At 41.8% G+C, this 20,214-nt stretch overlaps 2 protein-coding genes across 2 annotated transcripts; one reads left to right on the top strand and one right to left on the bottom strand.

The window, feature by feature from the left end:
* The first annotated feature begins 774 nt into the window (after positions 1-774).
* Positions 775-15,996, top strand: sestd1 (SEC14 and spectrin domains 1). Its single transcript, XM_041056579.1, has 19 exons — positions 775-1,004; positions 2,828-2,897; positions 3,022-3,130; positions 3,879-3,969; positions 4,072-4,185; positions 6,541-6,654; positions 6,779-6,873; positions 6,969-7,024; positions 7,931-8,002; positions 8,890-9,047; positions 10,785-10,907; positions 11,119-11,313; positions 11,765-11,879; positions 11,994-12,159; positions 12,323-12,404; positions 12,491-12,613; positions 12,999-13,190; positions 13,440-13,543; positions 13,836-15,996. The coding sequence occupies exons 2-19, from the start codon at positions 2,828-2,830 to the stop codon at positions 14,104-14,106; spliced, it is 2,250 nt and encodes a 749-aa protein (XP_040912513.1). The 5' UTR covers positions 775-1,004; the 3' UTR covers positions 14,107-15,996.
* Positions 15,997-16,411: 415 nt separating this feature from the next.
* Positions 16,412-19,080, bottom strand: dnajc15 (DnaJ (Hsp40) homolog, subfamily C, member 15). The gene is made up of 6 exons (XM_041057357.1): positions 18,952-19,080; positions 18,164-18,215; positions 17,960-18,033; positions 17,386-17,462; positions 17,192-17,262; positions 16,412-16,974 (listed from the first exon to the last, which is right to left on the bottom strand). The coding sequence occupies exons 1-6, from the start codon at positions 19,057-19,059 to the stop codon at positions 16,904-16,906; spliced, it is 453 nt and encodes a 150-aa protein (XP_040913291.1). The 5' UTR covers positions 19,060-19,080; the 3' UTR covers positions 16,412-16,903.
* Positions 19,081-20,214: the final 1,134 nt, after the last annotated feature.

The following is a 20,214-nucleotide window of genomic DNA, read 5'->3' as shown; positions in this document are numbered from 1 at the left end:
AAAACTGTTATGTATGATATTTTATTCTGTTTTGTCAGGATGGTAGTGTAGTTTTCTTTGTCCACCAGGTGGTGACTTGTGGACACAGTAGAATAATACTTAATCATACTTAATCAGCTGTCATAATTAAAAACCAATGATTTACCGCTGTCCAACCCTTGTCCCAACTGAAATGTCATAATTCAGTAATGGTAACAGTGGGGTTTTAGTTCATTTGAACATAATTCATGAAATTAGGTTGTAATGTAGTTTCTCTAATGGTTTATTGATTATTCAATGTATAAAATGTGTATGACAACTCATTGGCATATTCAAATTCTCCACATTTTAAAAGTTGATGCTAGCAGATTTTTGGGATTTGTTTGTTTCGTCAAATAACTCAAATGATTAATCACTTTTCAAAACTGACTGTACATAAATTGATTTTTGTTTAGTATGTTTTGCTGAGTGTGTTATGGGACTTGTCAGTCCAAATTTTCTGTTTGCACCAACACCCTATCAAATTTCTTTTATGTGTAACATACATTGCAATTAAGTGTTTCTGATTTTGATTCTGATTCTGATTAACCACTAATCACTATAGGCAACTACCTGGTTTCTGGGAAAGCAATGACACTCTTGTACAGTGGGGGTCAGCAGGGGCACAAGAACAAAATTTTACCCTATGACCTCGCCACTCCTTCGTGGTTTCTCTAGGCTTTTATTTTGAATGTTGTTTCACCGGAAGTCCCGTTCTGTGATTCAGCTTCACTGAGGCTGCGCAGTGCAGTCTTCTCCACCGCCTGTTTTCAGTCTCCACTGTTGTTAAGAGCAAACGGAGAAGAAACACAAAATTTCAGTGTTTTTTTTTTTTAATGGAAAACTTATTTAGTATCTGCTGCTAAATCCGCCCGAGAAGAGGAGGAGGGGGAGGAAAGGAAGAGCTGCGAGAGACAGAAGAGAAGAGGAGGAGGACTGGGAGAAAAAATCGGGACAGTATAAAATGCTGCAGATTTGACTGAAAGGTAAGAAAATCCTGCCGGATCAATGTTTAATGCTGATCGATCCTGAAGTTGTCGATACCGAGTGAATCGAGACTGAGGTCAGGGAGGTTTGCGCCGCAGCAGCCGCAGCCTGAATGTAGGTCATTGTGTCTGTGGGCCGAGCCGAACCAAGCCGAGACAAACCGAGCCTGGCCGGGCCGTCCTGCAGCTGCAGCCAGGCCGCAGCCAGGCTGAGGCTGAGGAGAAGGAGGGTGAAGACGAAGCCCTGCTGCAGCGACTGAATGATTCTGCAGTAACTAGACTCATCACAAATACTGCTGCCACGTTTAATGATAAATATAGGAATAATAATGTTAATGGTAATCACATTTGTATTAAAAAATGACATTATTTTTTGAAAACAAAGTTTAGTGGAACAACCAAAAATAAAAATCTTTAGTTAAAGTATGGTAAGAATAGTAAGGAAATTTAATAGTTAAATATTAAAGGTCCTGAATACATGGTTTCAGATTTTGATTTTTTTTCTATATGATAATACATAGTTATTTCCAATTAAATCTAAACTTAAACTTAAAAATAATGTATTTATTCTACTATCTAAAATACTCACGTAGTTTACCTCATCAGGACTATGTGTGTGTGTGGTTTGATCAGATTTAATTGACAACACAAAGTAACAAACCCACAACTGTCATCAGATGTTACTTCAGACTTTTCATTGAGAAGAGCGCAAAACACAAATTCATACATTTCTCATGTGAAATAACCAAAACTCTGGCAAAAAGTTTGGCTCTCATGTAGAATCACATCACTCACAGTGAGAAGATGAAGGAGAAAATAGCTTTTCTGACCTTTAATAATAAAAAACAAGCACAGTTGGAAAACTGATCCAAGCAGTTGCACAACAAAGCAGTGAATACAGCGGTAATTGGAACCACCAAACCTCAGACAGGGTGAGAGGAAAAACAGATGTTGAACTAACCAATTGACAGAAATGTAAACTAGCTGATTTAGTGAGTGCTTTAAACCTGCTAACACGCTGCTGAAAATGTCAGTAAATCACAGACTGAGCCGTATGTGAAGCCAAGAATCTGAATCTGCTGGGAGAAATGCCAGCTGAGAGAAATCCTCACAGAAAATCACTGGGCTGTCTCTGTAGTCCTGTAATATTTTATCCCCTGTAACATGACTGTCATACTCCTGTACTGACTTACAGTGAGTTTATCATCTGAGCAACAAGATCACTGTACTTTCTGTAATTCCATACTATTCATACAATAACAAGGCTTTGTAGAATCTGAGGGTGAGTGTTTGCACCTGGAGGTTAATTTCTGGATCTGTGGAGTAGCGACTGAACATGTGAACCAGTATCTCAGATTGTGGACTAGTGTCTGAGCCTGTGGGTGAGTTTCTGAAATTGTGGGCTAGTGTCTGAGCCAGTTGGACTAGTGTCTGAGCCTGTTGGACTAGTGTGATTTGGACAAGTCAAGTGGTAACTATTTTAGCATGAAATTTGTTGTTTGCATTTGCGTTTCTGCTTGTGAAAATAAAAAGAGGGGATCTCGTACTAACTTTTGAAGATTTATTTGGCAATCTCAAGCCACCAGAGCCTCACATTGGCCTCCGCTTAACTTTATTTTTTTTTTAATTCAATGAGGACTGTGGATTTTGTCCCTAATCTTTAACAATTACAATCATGCAGTAAGGTGTCACAGACAGAACAGACAGGAGGGAACATTACAGCACCCAAAAGCTGTTTCAGTGTTCATATGGGCGAGTGAATGTCATAACTTGCATAAAATGTAAGCCTGTTCTTTAAGTATTATTTGCGTGTGTGTCTGTAGATGTCAAACGTTAACATGGAAGCGACCACCATCCTCCCCATCCTCAAGAAGAAACTGGCCTTTCTGTCAGGTACAACACACACACACACACACTCAAAATATGAGATAACGTGTTTACTGTGTTAAATCTCATTTTACATGCGTGTGGTGAGTAATCATATTAATTCCCTCTCCACTGGTCTGTCTTTCTTTAGGGGGCAAAGATCGGCGCAGTGGTCTGATCCTGACCATCCCCCTCTGTTCAGATCAGACCAGCATGGAGGAGCTCAGCGCCACACTGGACTACCTCCTCAGCATCCCCAGGTACACATACACAGACACATATGCACATGCAGCAGTAGTGACACTCTGGTGTGTGTCTGTGTGCAGTTGTGTAAATCAAAGACCGTTGTGTCTCATTGTTAATGCCTCTGGACGTGTTTGAAGTTAACTTGTCACTGAAGAGCTTGCCGATCTGTACTTCATGTCTGGGCTCCAGTTTAAGACTCCAGCATGTTCAGCTTTACTGGAAAAAGCTTAAAGGAGGATTCCAGTTTATTACAACTTGGGTCTTAACTGCACGTGACGACCCTGATTACATGATGACCCCCTCCTGTTCCAGCAGCTGGTTTTGGAAACTTTTTTTAGTTACATTTATTAATGGGTCAGGCTTTTTCTGGACGATGGACAGAAGGGCACTCACAGATGTTTATTTAGAGATGTGTATTTGCTTGTAATTCGTTTGCTAAGGTGTGTGTGCTTTGAGGTGAAATGTTGAGTGAATGGTTTTGTGATTAATTTGCTTGGTTACTTTATCTCAGGCTGAGTGCTCTGATTTAATGTGCTTCACTGTGACGCTTGGTTTTTATGCAGCAGTTCCCTTAATGTAAGACAGTCCTATGGTAGACAAAGTAAGAGTGACCTTCACCTTGACCCTTTTGAAGATTTTGAAGCTTTTTTGATTGGGCAACACAAATGCTGTACGAACAGGAAACGGCTTGTAAATGTTGATGTGTGTTGTTCATAGTTTGAATGATATCCTTGTTTTATAAACTCTCCCTCTCTCTCTTAGTGAGAAGTGCAAGGCTCGAGGTTTCACCGTTATCGTGGACGGACGGAAATCTCAGTGGAACATTGTGAAGACCGTGGTGCTCATGTTACAGGTACAAGCTCATTCAATGTCCTTCCAAGTCCAGTAGAGAGAAACATGGGACACATGCGACTGTTTCAGGATAATTAACATGAGGATGATGATGCTGTTTCAGAATGTGATCCCAGCCGAGGTGTCGCTGGTCTGCGTGGTGAAGCCAGATGAATTCTGGGATAAAAAGGTCACACACTTCTGCTTCTGGAAGGAGAAAGACCGCCTGGGATTTGAGGTGAGTCTCCTGGCTGCTGCTCTCTAAACTGCTTCAGGACAAACCAACCTGAGAACCTCACGAGGCTTTGGTGCAAAGTTTCTCCCTGTGTTGACTCTGAGGATACACAGTAGGTCATTAAAAAGACAGCAGAGGGTCCAAGTATGTACGTTTTTTTAGTCATAGTTGCGGCAGCATTGGTTTGTCAGTTGGTCCACCACATTGTCACCAGACGACAAGCAGGCAATCTGTGTTTTCAGTTTTTGTTGTTGTGAGGACATTTTGGTTCTAAAACAGACACACACACACACACTCACTCACTCCTGTGTTATCTGATATCAAACAGAAAAAAACAGAGCCAGTTATAATAACCTTGAGCATCATTAACTGTCCTGAGTGCTGCTGGAAACCTGAGCCAGGATCAATGGAGTGTGTGTGTGTGTGTGTGTGTGTGAGAGATTGTTCGGCTAGCCTCCTCCTCTATTACAACAGATGGTTTTACTGACAGAGATCAGTAGTCACTGTGACCCAGATTTCTGCAGCCATGTTGGCTCAACGGCCGTTTCCGTGGTAACCCGGACCAAGTTGCTGAACTTGAAAGTTGTGGCACATAGATAATCCATCACAGTCAGCGTTTAGATTACTTTAATTTTTTGCCGAGACTGATGGGGAAAACTGTCCCTGTTGGTGCGTTCAAGGACGCTCTGACACTTAAGAGTCAGCAAATGAACAGCAACAGTTTTGACACAAATTCACATTATTCTGTTCACAGCGTCCATGTTTGCTCATACATAAGCTGCCAGTTCCTAAACATGTAGTTTGAAAGACAGTTTAGATACTAAATATATTTTGAAAGAAGAAATCTTTGGAGTTTTGATTATAAAAAATGTGTCGGGATTCAGTTCATTGTTTAAATCTGTTAGAGTGCTCATCTTCTCTACTTTAATACTTGCACGCTGTTAACACACATACACACACACACACAGCTGCTGGATGGGAGATTCCAGTGTTGGTGTTGAAATGTGACTCATCTTAACTATGGACTGTGTGCACGGATGTCTCAGTGGGGTGTGTGTCGTACAGCTGTTCTGAAGTCTGACCTAACATTTAAATAAACACACACGCACACTGAACTGAGTCCAATATCTCTGACAGCATCTGCTGCAGTGACAACTGAGAGACAGACTCACTGCCAGCTGTCTGACTGTCCAGGTTTATTTGTTAAGCAGTCTTTCATACAAATGTTGTTGAGTGTTTTATGGAGTGATATAACACTGATAAAGTATGAAACAGACAGTATATGTACACGCACACTCCAAAAAATGTTGAAGGTTTTGAAGTAAAAGCGAAACTCTGGCTCTTAATGAACACTGAACGCTGTATCTCCATATTTAGAAAGTGTTCTGAGAAGCCGAAGGAGATGTTTGTCTTGTGATCCAAGAACTTTGTTTGGCCGACAGACTGAAGCATTATATATAATCATCACTGCTGGTATGTTTAAAACATCTAAGAAATGGCTTTAAGAATGACCCTGCAGTTTGGACTTATGAGTCAGAAAGTTCTCGGTAGGTAGGAGAAACTTTGTGTAAAGAAGCTAAAATTAACTTTTAGTCAGTGCCGTCTGCGGTGACTCCTCCGTGTTAAGAAAACAAGCACTATAATTATGTCTTTCCAAAATGTCCTCCTTAAAATACTAAATCAGCCAGCAGCTCCAGTGTCTGAGCTGCATCACCTCAGTCATCACAGCTTCCTGAACACATGGGACGCTCCATGTTTTGGCTAATGTAGCTACGTAGGTGAAAGTTAGACCATTTCGGACCACTTAATTTAATTTATCTATCCAGAACATTTCTGTTTTAGACAGTGACAAAGTGTGGTGATTTTTTTTTGGCCCGCTGTGGCTTTCAAGCGTCATGAAAAAGTGTGCAAGTGTGAGTCTTCACATCTGAAAGAGTCAAATGATGGAACCCTTGTTAATTTCCTCAAGAACTGTCTCTGACTGCAGTATATGCCAGTTTTTTTCGAACAATGTTCGTGATTATAGAAATATTATAGAAGATAATTCCTTTATTGTTATGTTTACAATATCAGTATATGATATTTGGGGATATGTGAACCATTTGAAGCCTCTAAAATTGCCCTATATGTCAATTTTCAGGGGTATCAATAGTGCCAGTGATCAAATCTCATGAATGTCCCCATTAACAGGTGATGTCCGTCAGGCTGAAACAAGCGATATATGACAAGTTCATGCTTCATTGAAAAAACTAGGAGAGATTTAGGATAAGAATATGAAAGTGTTCTTGCAGGAGGCTCATTATTGTTATTGTCTGATTAATATTCTCCCTCCACGCTCGTGTCTGTGCTGTCTGTCAGGTGATCCTGGTTTCGGCCAATAAGCTGACTCGTTACATTGAGCCCTGTCAGCTGACGGACGACTTTGGAGGAAGTCTGGACTACGACCACAATGACTGGCTCAACAAGAGACTGGTCACTATTTTATTTAAATAAGTCCACATATTTAATGCTTTTTATAACTTAAGATGCTTGTTGCCATGGTAACCTGGCGCCAGATCTGAGCATGTTTCTTTTTATTTTTGTTTGTTTGTGGCAGGTTTTTGAGAAGTTCACCAAGGAGTCCACGTCGCTGCTGGACGAGCTGTCGATCATCAATGACAGCGACAAGAGCAGCTCGGTGGACAAGGACAAGTACGCGCACGCACACACACAGCTACAGTTTAAAATGTACTAACAGTAGACAGATGAAATCCAGAGCTGTGTGTCTGTCTGTCTGTCCTCTGCAGATCAGCCGACTGCGCCCTCTTGCCGTCCTTCGACCCTGAGACTGTCCTTCAGACCGGTAAATGCCATCCTTTCTCATTTAAACCCTGTTCAGACATCAGTGAATGGGGCTCGTTCAGAAACAGCAAAGTGCTTCACAGAGTGATGACAGTTACATAACACAATTAGGAAAACCAATAAATCAACTAATAACAATGTAGGAATCAGTAAATGTGGGTGAAATCATAAGAACATAAGAGTCACATGTCACAGACAGCAAATAAATAATAAAAACAGCGTGACCAGTCATGTCTCCATGTTGACTCCCAAAAGACTAAAGAAAAGAGATAGAGTTTTAAAAATCTCAGTGACGTGACGAGATCTCATAGTGAGTGGCAAACTACTGAATAAGCTGATTTTACATTGATAAGAAAATTCTTGTCATGTAAAAGGTTTCCCCCTTAAGTGCAGCGAAAAAGAGGGACAAGACACTGTCTGCACAACTACACAGCTACTGAAACGTGTCTCACTTGTGGTCATGAGCTCTGAGTTGTGACTGAAAGACTGGAATCATGGATCCGAGCAGCCGAACTAAGTTTCCTGTCAGTGTATCTGGGCTCACCCTGGCCTGGAGGATGAAGAAGGAGATCTTGATCACTTATTCTGCTGCTACCAAGACCTGGAGCTAACTAGACACTAAGGGTGGTTGAATGATGGATGGATGATGGATGGATGGATGGCTGGATGGCTGTGTTCACTATACTGAGCAGCCTGTGTCTGTGTGTTGGGCAGAGGTGAAAGCAGTCTTTGTTTGTGGTACCACCCTCCTCCCTCTACCAGCTCCTTTCATAATGTAACAGCATGTACACAAACACTGATGCATTATTGTTTCAGATGCTTTTATAACAGACTTTTAAATCTCCAACCCTCCCTCCCTCTCTCTCTTTCTCTCTCTCTCCCCCTCTGTTTGTCTGTCTGTGTGCAGGTCATGAGCTGCTGTCGGAGCTGCAGCAGCGTCGTTTTAACGGCTCAGAGGGAGGAGGAGGAGGACAGGGAGGTGAGGAAGCAGCTGTCCAGTTTAGATAGATGAATGAATGAAGGGATGCCGTGTGTAGTGTTTTCTTTTTCTCTCAACTGTTGTTGAATGCAGTCATTTAACTGGTCCAGAGTACTACGTAGGGTACTACAGTATGAAGTAGAGTATGAGGGACAGGCCTCAGTGTCTCTGTTACAGCATCTCTGTCCTCAGAAGCAGCACAAACTATCTAGGTCGAGTAACATCAGTGTCATGCTGCAGAATGAGTCTGGAACAAATCAGACACCTGCCTTGATGGTATCGTGTAACGGATAAGAATCTAAACAGTACTGTATTCAGGAATTAATTTGTATTGTTATTATTTATTGCTTTATTTTATTTCCTCTACCCAACGTAGCGCTGTTTACCCACAGTGAAACCACAACCCCGAGAGATTACATTTCATTATGTGCACAACGTGGTCAGCACAGACCTCTGACCTCAGGCCCATCCAGCGTCTTTGTGAGCCAGGCCCTAGCACCCAGCACTAGTGTTGGTCCTCACTAATGTTTCTGTGGCTGTGTCTGACTGTGGCCAGGTTCAAAATCTAGATGTAAGCGTGGACACAGAGGAGTGGAGGGTGATTTAGGAGCTGATTAATGCTCATGACATGTTCAGTTATCACATATGGCTGCCACGTCTGAGTGTCCACTTACATTTGTCCATCTTTTTCAAGAGATTGGTTAGTGACAAACGTCAGCATCACCTCTGAAAAACATACATGATGTTGGCTCATTAGGATTGAGTATATGTTTGTCCAGTGTGTTTCATGGTGCCAGGGTATTGCACAAACTCCCAGACACAGAATTTAATGCTCTCATTGAATGTACCTCACCAACAACCACTTCTTCCTGACCTCTGACCTGCAGGTCCGGCTTGGTGCCCCATGGAGGAGGAGCTGCTGGCCCAGCCTCAGGTGATGAAGCTGCTGGACTCGCTCAGGGAGCAGTACACCAGATACCAGGAGCTCTGCAGGCAGCGAAACAAACGCACCCAGCTAGACGAGATCCACACCAAGGTCATGCAGGTAATGAACACAGACATACACACACACAGACACACACACACACACCCAGCTGATAGTGAACCTGTGTGTCCATCTGTAAATGTGAAAGGATTTGACCACAAACATGTCAGCAGTAGAGCTACAGTGATTAGTCGATTACTTGATTAGCTGATTGACAGAAAATTAACCTGCAATCATTTTGATAACTGAATACTTGTTTTAGGAATTTATAAAGCAAAAATGTCAAACTTTTGAGAACAAACAACTTTTAAGATCTGAATATTTGACTGTGGTGTCATATTCATTGGACAGGTTTATCACAAATATTAATCTTTAGATATAACTATCCTGAAGAGAGCAAATATACATATTTCAAGTGCAAGTTTGACTTTTAAATCAATAATGTTTGACTTTAAACGTCATACCTGGAGTTTGACTTTTAAAAAGTTTGACAGAGTATAAATCTGTAAACATGTCTTCCACACACTCACTCCCTGTAAACACTGTCCTGCTACAGAAATGGCCTTTGCTGCTCCACAGCTCCTTAGTAGAAGTAGAGTGTAATGTGGTTACTAATGTGGTTCCTGCAGCCACAGGGGCTGTTGGGTGACACCACTGTCTTGGAGAAGAGCCTGGGGTTGCCATGGTAACCACAGCATGTCGGTCGCTAGCCTGGAGGATTTGGGTGGTGGGGGGGTTGGCCTAATTCAGGAGCTGTGTGTGTGTGTGTGTGTGTGTGTGGCATCACTGACCTGATAAATACAATAAAATCATGATACTGAGACACACACATAGATGGATCCAGATGTTAGTACTGTCTCACACTATGGGGATCATCAACTTCAGCTCATGAGTAAATCTGTAATAACTGCAAATGATTAGGTTTCATATTAGACAAACGCACATAATATAATATCAATTTATATTTACACTAAACATTAGGTTGCTACTACACAAGGCGCTACCATTTCCACAAAAGCACTAATTCAAATTGTTGGGAGATGGAGTTTGAAAGATGTGAGCATAAAGTGTTTCTCGCTTCTTTGTCCAACTTTATGAAAGTACAATGCTAAATATATGGAATGTCCCTTTAAGTGCCAGTTCTTTGTCTTTGATCAGTTCATGTGCTTCAGCTGCTGAATATTCAATTATCTACTTTATGTTTCTATTTCAGTTTAATTTACTGTAACACTTAAATATATTTGTGTTGCCAAAACATATCAAGGACGATATGAGCTGAATAAAAAGAACAATGATGATTTTGGTTTATATAGGAGAAGATTTATGAAAGGTCAACATCAAAGAAAATTTTAATATGAATATGATGTGGTGTCTGAACTCCAACACGAACTCTAGTAGAGCCTGAGAGCCTCCTGCTGGATGCTCTGCTGCACTGCAGTTCAGAGACTCACTGAGACTGAAGGAGATCCTCAGAACATGTTTCCTGAAAGGCTTTTTCACAGCAGACATTTTGTACCCACAACTTTTTATCAGACAAGAACCAAATGTTTTCTAGCACAGTTGTTCCTCTTAAGTACTCATGAGTCTATCGAAGGAGTTTCATGTCCATCCAAGCCGTGCGAGTCCTCCGGCTGTGAGTCAGCTGACATTGTCTGTGGAGTAAAGGAATGGGACTTTTACTTCTGGGACCAGCACCTGAAATAGTTTCTCCCATTTCTCCCTCTAAAGGAGATCACAGAGTCTGTAATTAGTTAGATTTGTCAGTGTACAGTGATTTCTCTGTGTTTTTTTTCTCAGGTGGTCACCTGGTTGCAGGGTCCAGGTTCAGAGCTGTTGAAGACTCATCAGGCGATTGGAGACTCGATTCGAGCAGCTCAGGCCCTGCAGCAGAAACACGAGGAGATCGAGAGCCAGCACAGTGTAATGCAACACAATCAACACACACACACACACACACACGTGATCATGTGACAAGTGTAACCTGATGAATCAGATTTGGGGTTAAATACAGATCTGAGTGGAGTTTGATTTAGTTCTGTTTTTTTGTCCATGCACAATGTCAAACAAAGACACTGACACTGGTGCTAAAATGTTGTCACTGGGCTGATTCTGTATCTGTGTGTGTGTACAGGAGTGGTTTGCGGTGTACGTGGAGTTGAACCAGCAGATTGCTGCCTTGCTCAGTGCTGGGGAGGAGGAGGAAGTGGCGGAGCTTAAGGCGCTGCAGCAGCAGCTCAGTGACGTCTGTTACCGACAGGCGGCTCAGCTGGAGAACCGACAGAACGTCCTGCAGGCGGCACAGGGCTTCCACAGCACCACGCAGGAGGTAACACACACATACGTTTGCCTTAACCTTAAACTTAACCATCACAACTAAATGCCTAATACCAACCTTTACCCTAACTTAACAAAATTCAGACCTTGACTTGCAAACACTCCTTTGAAGTAGTGAGGATCTGCCAAAATATCAGATATAAATACAAGCCTATTATATAAAAGAAAAACAAATGTAAGGGCTGTTTTCGGCTTCACCCTTTTGCGTCCAGTGCAGAAACAGATCCATGAGGTGTTTAGCCTGTTGTGGCACAAACACTATGGGCAGGGGGAAAATATACGAAGTATGATTTCTTGTCATTTTAGCAGCTCTTCAGGAGCTGAACTGCTGGATCTGTTCACAAACTAAAAACTTAAACCAGAACATTCCAGGATGAAGCCAAATGTGTGTAAGTGTGTGTGATGTTTTCTGTGCAAACAAAGCTCTGTGTCTGTCTCTGCAGTTGTCCCAGCAGTTGGACAGTCTACTCGGCATGCTCTGTGCTGACGTGGCTCCAGCTGATGGAGCTTCGATTCAGCAAAACCTCAAACTGCTGGAGGAGAAGCTGCAGACTGTCGGTTTGTGCTCTGAATGAAGAATCTTGTTCATTTTCCTGTGGCAGAGCAGTGACACATTAAGTGATGGTTGTATTAAAGTTCCTCTGTGACACTGACCGTCTCCCCTCCGTGCAGAGGCGGGTCTTACTTCTTTGCGTCAGAAGGGGGCGGTGTTGCTGGAGCAGATGTGCAGCCAGCCGCCGTGGTCTCTGGATGAAACTGAGAGCCCAGCTGGAGAACAGCAGGACAACGTTCAGCACATCCAGGCTGTGATGGAGGAGATGCAGCTCCGCAAGCAGAGGTTGCTGACTTCTTTTTTTTTTCTCTTTGGCTTTTAACTGTTTTTGTTGTTGCTGTAATGAACACTTCAGTCTGTAGGGGGTGCTAGCAGGACTTTACGCTATTATGTTATATGTTTGAAACCATAAAAAGAGTGAGTATGTGTGTGTGTGTTTGTGTTGCAGGTGTGAGGATATGGTGGATGTGAGAAGGCTGAAGATGTTACAGATGGTCCAACTGTTCAAATGTGAAGAAGATGCTTTACAGGTCAGACACACAACAACAAAACATACATGTACCTGCTGTATTGATGAGATTCTAATCTGTGTGCGTGTGTGTGTCCGTGTCCTCAGGCAGTAGAGTGGCTCGGGGAGCTGTTGGACGCCCTGCTGAAGACTCATGTCAGACTGGGCGATGACTGTCAAGAGACCAGGACCATGTTGGACAAACACAGGAAGTTTGTGGATGTCGCTCAGGTGAGACACTTTCAGACTACACTGTCATTTGAACCATTTTAAATTCAAAAATATTGATAAGAAGCTCACATCCACAATAAACATCGAATGGGTTCTCTGTCAGAGCTTCCTTCACTGTATTACAGCCTGAATAAAGACCATCCCTGCTAATGTTGCCTCAGAGTGTCTCTCTGTGGCTATGCTTACTGTCGCTATAGTTGTGCTTTGAGCTAAATGCTAATGAGATGGTGGCTCTAGATGAAAAATTAAGGGATCACCAAAACTTCAGTTTGTCTTGTGGAGAACATGAATTCTGAACCTAAATAATGTTGAAACAAAACAACAAACTGACTAACAGTAACTCTGTGTCTCTGTTTGTCTTTGTCTTACTGTTTTCCTCCTTCAGAGCACCTATGATTACGGCCGTCAGCTGCTGCAGGCGACCGTTGTCCTCTGTCAGTCCCTGCGCTGTACGACGCGCTCGTCCGGAGATACTCTGCCGAGACTCAACCGAGTCTGGAAACAGTTCAGCGTTAGCGCCGAAGAGAGACAACAGAGACTGGAGCTGGCTCTGAATTTCCACACCTCTGCCGAGAGGGTGAGACATAATGCATTATGTGTCAGGTGTTACAGGCTAGAGCTCGACCTGTGCATCGTCAGGTCGATATTATCAGCTGACCTTGGCTAGATATTAAAGTGAATGTGACCAGCTATTTCTAGTGCATGTGTATTGCAGATCACGCAGATGACAAAATCTACGTCACACACACCCTTGCACGCGGTTGCAGCCACGCAGTCATTGAAAATATAAATTTGCCTTAAATACATGTCTTCACTGTATTTTCAGGTGTTACAGCAGGAATGTGTGGAGGCGGAGTCTCTGGATGAAGTCGACTCTTCTGGGAAAACTCTGTTGGACAGACTGACTATGCCTGTTATCTTCCCTGATGGGTACAAATACACACACACACACACACAAGCCTGTTTTTTTTTTGTCTCTCCAGAGGACTTTGCATTGGTTGACATTCATTCCTGGGAGACTCAGCCTTACCTTAAACATAACCGCTACATGCCTAACTCCTAAATCCTAACCTTAACGAAAAAAAATTTAAGTCTTAAGATTTGACGATTTGCCTTGTGGGGACCAGCTTTTTGTCCCCCACATGGGAGGTGAGTCCCCATAATGAAACACACACACACACCATATTATAGATACTCCTAAATCAAATTGTTGTTGTTTCAGGAGCGAGCAGTACTTTGGGAGTCCCAGTGACACAGCGGCGGCGGCAGAGGGTGTCAGAGAGCGCCTCCTGCTGGTGGAGGAGCGGCGGCTGCAGCTGCAGGAGGCGAGGCTGCATAATAACGAGGAGGAGGAGGTGCTAAACGGGCAGGAGGTGCGGCTAGACGTGATCGGAGAGGAGCTGAGTGAGAAAGAAGACCAAGAGGAAGAGGAGGAAGCGGAGGAGGTGGGGCAACAGGATGAAGAGTTAGAGAGAGCTACACAAGACTGCTAATGGATGACGCTAAACTGAGCAGCCTTAATGAAGCTTGTTAATGAAGGGCTGCTGATTCATCTCCACGAAGACCTCCACTTTGTTGAGGTTTGTTGCTCCCTGAGCTGAAAAAGCCCTCGACTGGTTGCCTCCGTCTCACCACAGTGGTAGTTTATTATTAACTGCTGCTCTGTCTCTACATCAGACCATATCATCCACCAGCCTCACTGCTTACCCTTCCTTCAAGAGGATAAACATGTTGGATGTGATTTCTCCGTCGTGCTTTCACTCCTTTCAACAGAAACTGAAAGCTTTACCACTGTTTGTCCCGGAAGAGCAGCACCCTATAACTTTTTTTCTGCCGTTAAGTGATCCAGCAGATTTCCTTCCGAACGGGACCTGGTGGATCAAAAATGTAAAATACTGGAATTATTTACTGGAATAATTAATACTCATGTCTCCGGATGCTCTGTTGATAATGATCGACTGTAAAATAACCTGTTTGGATAAGAATACTCCTAACATACACCTAACACCACCTCCTTCCCAGCATGCCACTTGTTCACCTAGGTGGGCGGAGCTTCCATGGTGCTAACATGGTTAGTAAAGTCTTTGTCTGTGCCTCCTTCGACTTTCTCTCATTTCTTCCTCCTTTGACCTGCTTTTATTTGCCTCCTCTGACAAAAGATGAACTTGGTGGTTAGTACAGGAACTTCAAGGGTGAAGCTACAGTATATCAGGTGCGCAGCGACCTGATCCTGTTCCTGCATCAATAGTCCTGCACATTTCACCTGCAGACATTGTGAGGTGACTGTCTGTTGGACCTTTTCAGCACTGGGATGGACGTAAAACTCATATCACCAGTACGAACAAGCTGGAAAAAAATCTGCTTTATTGACAAAAACTCTAAGATATACGACTGTTTTTAAAGCAAACTAAAGAAGAGGGAAGTCAACTACAAGTCCCAAAGAGCATTGTGAAAGAACAAAAAAACAACATCCCATCAGCTTAAAGTAGAACATTTACTTTGTGAAAATCCCCTTGCAAGTCATCTGTGGATACTCCTCCCAAACTCTGAAGTCTTCCTTTTAAAGTTGAACTGAAATTTAAATTCTCCTCATTTCTGTTTACGATACCCACCATTTTGTTCCACTTCCTTAACAGAACAAGCCCAACTTTATTTTTAGGGACTGTTACAAGGTAAAACTTGGACGACGCTTGCCTTTTTTCAGACTTCTGGCTGACGGCAATCACTGCACCATAGGCCTTTGCTGCAAAATATGATGCAACTTTAGAGGATGAATTACTTAATTGTGTGCACAGATTATAATTACGTGTTTTCAGAAACCTCCTGGGCTCTGTAATTTGGCAATTACTGATTTGACCAAATAAATGCACATGTGGAGATAATCAGCAGGTAGTTTTCAGTGAATTTTAATTTCAGTTCAACTTTAGGCCCATTCCTTATTGAAATGGTCTCTGGGACTTGTACTCAACACAGGTGTGAAATTAATGTATCCATGATGTTTAAGTCTTTCAGGGACCCAGAGGCTCCGACCACTTCGCTGTTCTAAATAAACCCTCTGCCTTCATGATTGGATTCAAACCTGTGCCGCTTGCACTGGTCTAGACCACAGGGGCCTCTGACTCTGCCGGCAGTCGAGGGGACAGACAGACTGGGTGCACAGGGACTGTTTTGCAGACATGGCGACATCAGAATAAGACAGATTCCTTTTCTATTTATTTGACTTTTTTCAAGCAAACCTTGCTGTAATTGGTTTCTGTTTTTGGCCAATAGCTGCTGCTGTAAGTGTAACCGCTAAATGCCACGTCTTGCTCTCTATCCTCTCGGTCCAGTAACGTACATTGACATCAGAAAGACCTCATCCTCTAAATAAAGAAGCTTTTTGAAGGTGATGTCTGAGATTTTTTTTTCCATCTGGTTTTTCATTTTTTAAACTCATGACAAAACCCCAGTTACATTAAAACACTTAAGATGTTTTTATAAAGTAGCTCCAAATGGACTCAGTAGGGAGAAACCTCTGGAAGTAAACAGGTGTGACAGTCCTGACTTTGAGACTAACAAAGTAAATCACAACGCCTTTGAGTAATAAAAATAGGTCCTGAATCTAAGAGGAGTGAGAGGGCTTCTGAAGCGTAAGACCTGCTCACAGTCAGTCAGCTGCTGCAGGTAACGCTCCTCATTGTGTTAAGAGTTTAAAAGTTACGCTTTTAAAATCACAATGAGGTTGTAAAAATGAACAATATTCAGATGACCTGTTAACACAATTAGCCACAGTCACTCACTTTAACGCAAACACACAACTATGTTTTCAAAGGACATTTATTTAAAAAAAAAAAAATCAGTTTCCACCACATTCTCAGTGACTGTTAAACATTAGAGGCATTAGAATTTATTATTCTAATTAAATAGATTTCATCATTATGCAATAACTCACATCATATGTACACTCATACAATGCTACACCCAGCAGCAGCAACGCTGTTCTCTTTTTAAGCTATTAGTCTCCAATGTACAACATTCGCTACTCATGGTCTCAAGGCAACATCCTTAACTCTTAGTTACTGTCCACATTTATATATATCCTCAAGGTTGACAAATACAGTTCCAGATAAGTTACGTGACCAGCTTAAGAACTGACACTGTCATGATAGTTTTTTTTTTCTGTCATCTTCCAGGAGCCTGAGTGGAGGTCCAGCTGTGGTGTTGATGTCGATGTTGATGGAGCAGAACTACAGAGCTGAGATTATGCACTAATGTGATGGAAGTCTTTACAGCGTTAATGAACAGTGCAGGTCATCGCCGGGTGTCTTTGTCCAAAAAGTCTTTGGCCTCGTTGATCTTAGCAGCAAGATATGGTGACCCACCTACACACACACGCACAAACATGACACCTGTAATCTCTCCTTTAACACTCAACCATCCACAAGCTTTTCAAACATCACTTAACATTAACACTGGGTTTGTATACAAATGCTCAAACAGAAGTAAATAAACTGAAGCAAAAGGAAATCTTGGTTAAAGGCGACTTAAGCAGTTAAGCAGAATCAGTGGCACAGAGGTTAAATAGAAATTTAAGCGTACCTTTATCTGGATGGTTCAGGACCATGATCCTACGATGGGCCTCACGTACCTTGGCCTTGGTGCTGGTTGGGCTGGACATAAATAAAAATAAATAAATCCATGTAATCAATAATAACACACACAAAGAAGAATGGTTCTTTGGTTAAAAGATAAAATTTCCTATATGAAATATGAACAAGAACCCATTGTATTACCTGATGCCAAGAATGAGGCTGGCCTCTCGTTTGGACATCTTCTGCTCAAAACCTCCTTTGTAATATGATGAGAAAGCCTAAGGCGACAAAACAGCATTAAAAGCACTTATTATCATTAGTCTGTAAATATCTACAAACTTTGGGACAGGTTCCATTTGATTTGTTAATTTGTAATTTTCCCCTAAAATCAGAAGTGTGAAACAATGCCACATTTTTCTCTGCAGAGCTAAATCTAAGGTACCTCAAGTGTTTCTTTGAACCACCTACAACACATACAAAAGCAAACTTTGCATAGACGTTGGATTATACTTGTATGTCATGACAAAAATCTAGTATTAGTTTGGTTCAGGCCGAGGTCAGGACTGGCTCAATGGAAATTAAAAGATTAAATATTCTGAAGCTGAAAATGTGACCTCCCTTTGCCATGAGTAATATGTATAGTAATAAGTATGAAAAATGTGACACATCCTAAGTATCAAAAAACTGAAAAGTGAGAAGTAAAATTTAGCAGAATAGGACTGAATATGGACATCACATCAGATATAGATGTATAGGAGGGTAATTAATAACTCACTGATGTGGGCATCTTCTTCACAGTTTCAGACAGGACTTGTCCAAGAGGCTTCCACAGCTGGAATGCATAGCGGCCTGTGGATCAAAGACAAGACACATGAACCACTTCTAAACCAAACAGAACCTGGAAAAGACTTTTGCAAAGACACATCCAGACAATGGCACCAGGGCAAATTTTACTGATCTTATATTAAACTGTTCTTACCTGCAAAACCAGCAGCAGCCACACCAAGACCGACAGCAATCAGAGTCCCTCCCTGTCAGCAAAACAAAACCATTTACCACACTGGGTTTAACGGGTCATATAACACAACCAGCTGATGGTTTGTGTGGCAGCATTAGCATGTCCTGTATGATTCACTGTGGATCGCTGTCCGATCAGCAGTCCAAAACCCAAACATATTCAGTTTGCAGTTCTATAAAATGGGTGAAAAAAAAGCATAAACAATTTATATTTTTTGGTCATTTTACAAACAGCTAAAATGCCAAAAAGTTATCTTGTTCACAATAGTTCCTGATTAATTTTCTGCTGATCGACTAATTGATAAAGTTTCAGCTCTGAAGGGTTTTTTATTCTTTGATAGACTGTTAATTTAAAGTAGACTGTGTATATATATATGTATAGATATATGTTTATATAAATATAGATAGATAACTAGAATCTAAATCTTAACCTGAGACTGGGGACAGCATCTGTGTTTAGGATTCCTAGCTAGTGACAGTTGATGTTCAGGTTAGGTTTACCTGACTCCTGTTGTTTACACGCTACTGATTTAATTTAAAACAACTTACTGAAGCTAACAAATATAGTTATATTATAGCGGACAAACCAACAAAGTCACCGGTTTATGCACCTGATGCAACAGCAGCGTTAGGCGGTTACATTAGCGGTCATTGAGGTTACCTAACACGAACCGTAGCAGGTAAAAAAAACCATCTTGGTTTAGTCTTACAGGCTCCACAAAGGTCTTCGCCGTGAAAACAGACACCCACCAGCCGCTTGTCTATCTCTGCGTCGCTCCGAGCCTTCGTTTTCGGAGTGTACTCAGCGTGTCGCATCAGGTCTCCTCCATCCACGGTCACTCCGCCGGCGTTCGCCATGTTTTTTCCCCTGCCACGACACCAAAGTGCATCCGGTTGTACCTTTCAAAATAAGACTGACGTAGTAAAGCCGCTTCCTGTCCTGGAAAAATGCGAGTGCACTTATTCTTAAGATAAACGAGTTAACTCTATAAATACTGCATCACTTGCTATTTGGAGTCCTCCATCCTCCTCCTTATGGCCCAAGTCTTGTAGAGAGATCCCAATCTAGTTTTTAGATTTTCACTAATAATAATTAACACCGAGAACGAGGTAGTGTGATTCTTTACTCTAAAATCCTCCCAAATCAGTTTTGTCAACGTGAAAACTCAGTCCCATTTGAAATCTGTCGATTCTTAGTCGGTCATTGTTTCTCAGAAACAACAGCTTTTAATTTAAAAGAAGGAAATCTGTGCGTCCTTTCGAAGATTTAATAATTTTATGTCCCTTGTCAAAACCGTCCCAGTCTCCTTGTTCTGAGCACTTTGAACTCTTTGTCTGAAGCTTCAAAGCAAACTTTGCTGAAAGCTCCAGGGCTGCAACTAAATGGTCCTTGAAGTGAGATTGTTTTGCTGCGTTTTCCAGGTTAAGTTGTGTAACTGATAATCATTTTGATTTTTAAAAGTTCTGTTGTTAAGATTCCTGAATTTATTCTGGTCAATCTTGAATAAGCTTTCGCTATTTCATATTTATGCCACTAGATGGAGCTATTGGAAAGTGAAACGTGCCATAAATGAGTTTGTGTCTTGCACAAATTAGGAAAGACTTTTCATGAGCATGTCTATTGAGGAATATTGAATTGTGTTGCACTGGAAGTTAGCAGTATTCAGTGTCATGTTTACATGTGTTTGTCTATTTCTATTTGCATTGGTGCTTGTGTTGCTTTATTTGTGGCTCCATTTGCATTTACTTGTTTGAATTATCCATATTTGCTTTTGCTACTTTTACTTTTCTACTTTTCTTTTTTCTGCATCTGTGCTTGGTTGTACATTACATGTTCTCACTTGTACTTGCTTGTATCTTTTTGTTGACTGTTGCATTTGTTTGTGAGTTTTATTTGTTTGCATTTGTGTGTGATATGTGTTTGTATTTGTGTTTCTCTTTGTAGTTGCATCTGTGTGTGTGTGTGTGTGTGTGTGTGTGTGTGTGTGTGTGTGTGTGTGTGTGTGTGTGTGT

Source organism: Toxotes jaculatrix, chromosome 15 (genome assembly GCF_017976425.1).
Source record: "Toxotes jaculatrix isolate fToxJac2 chromosome 15, fToxJac2.pri, whole genome shotgun sequence".
NCBI classification, from domain to species: domain Eukaryota; kingdom Metazoa; phylum Chordata; class Actinopteri; family Toxotidae; genus Toxotes; species Toxotes jaculatrix.
The sequence above is the reverse complement of the archived record's forward strand: the minus strand, read 5'-3'. Positions and strand labels throughout refer to the sequence as shown.

What these genes read in the sequence shown, in the direction of transcription:
- sestd1 (XM_041056579.1), top strand. Translation starts at nt 2,828, where the DNA reads ATGTCAAACGTTAACATGGAAGCGACCACCATCCTCCCCATCCTCAAG. An exon ending in TGAGACTGTCCTTCAGACCG is followed by an intron (nt 7,025 to 7,930) that starts GTAAATGCCATC and finishes GTCTGTGTGCAG; the next exon opens with GTCATGAGCTGCTGTCGGAG. An exon ending in AGATCGAGAGCCAGCACAGT is followed by an intron (nt 10,908 to 11,118) that starts GTAATGCAACAC and finishes GTGTGTGTACAG; the next exon opens with GAGTGGTTTGCGGTGTACGT.
- dnajc15 (XM_041057357.1), bottom strand. Translation starts at nt 19,059, where the DNA reads ATGGCGAACGCCGGCGGAGTGACCGTGGATGGAGGAGACCTGATGCGA. An exon ending in TGAAGAAGATGCCCACATCA is followed by an intron (nt 17,463 to 17,959) that starts GTGAGTTATTAA and finishes TTGTCGCCTTAG; the next exon opens with GCTTTCTCATCATATTACAA. An exon ending in CCTGAACCATCCAGATAAAG is followed by an intron (nt 16,975 to 17,191) that starts GTACGCTTAAAT and finishes GTGTGTGTGTAG; the next exon opens with GTGGGTCACCATATCTTGCT.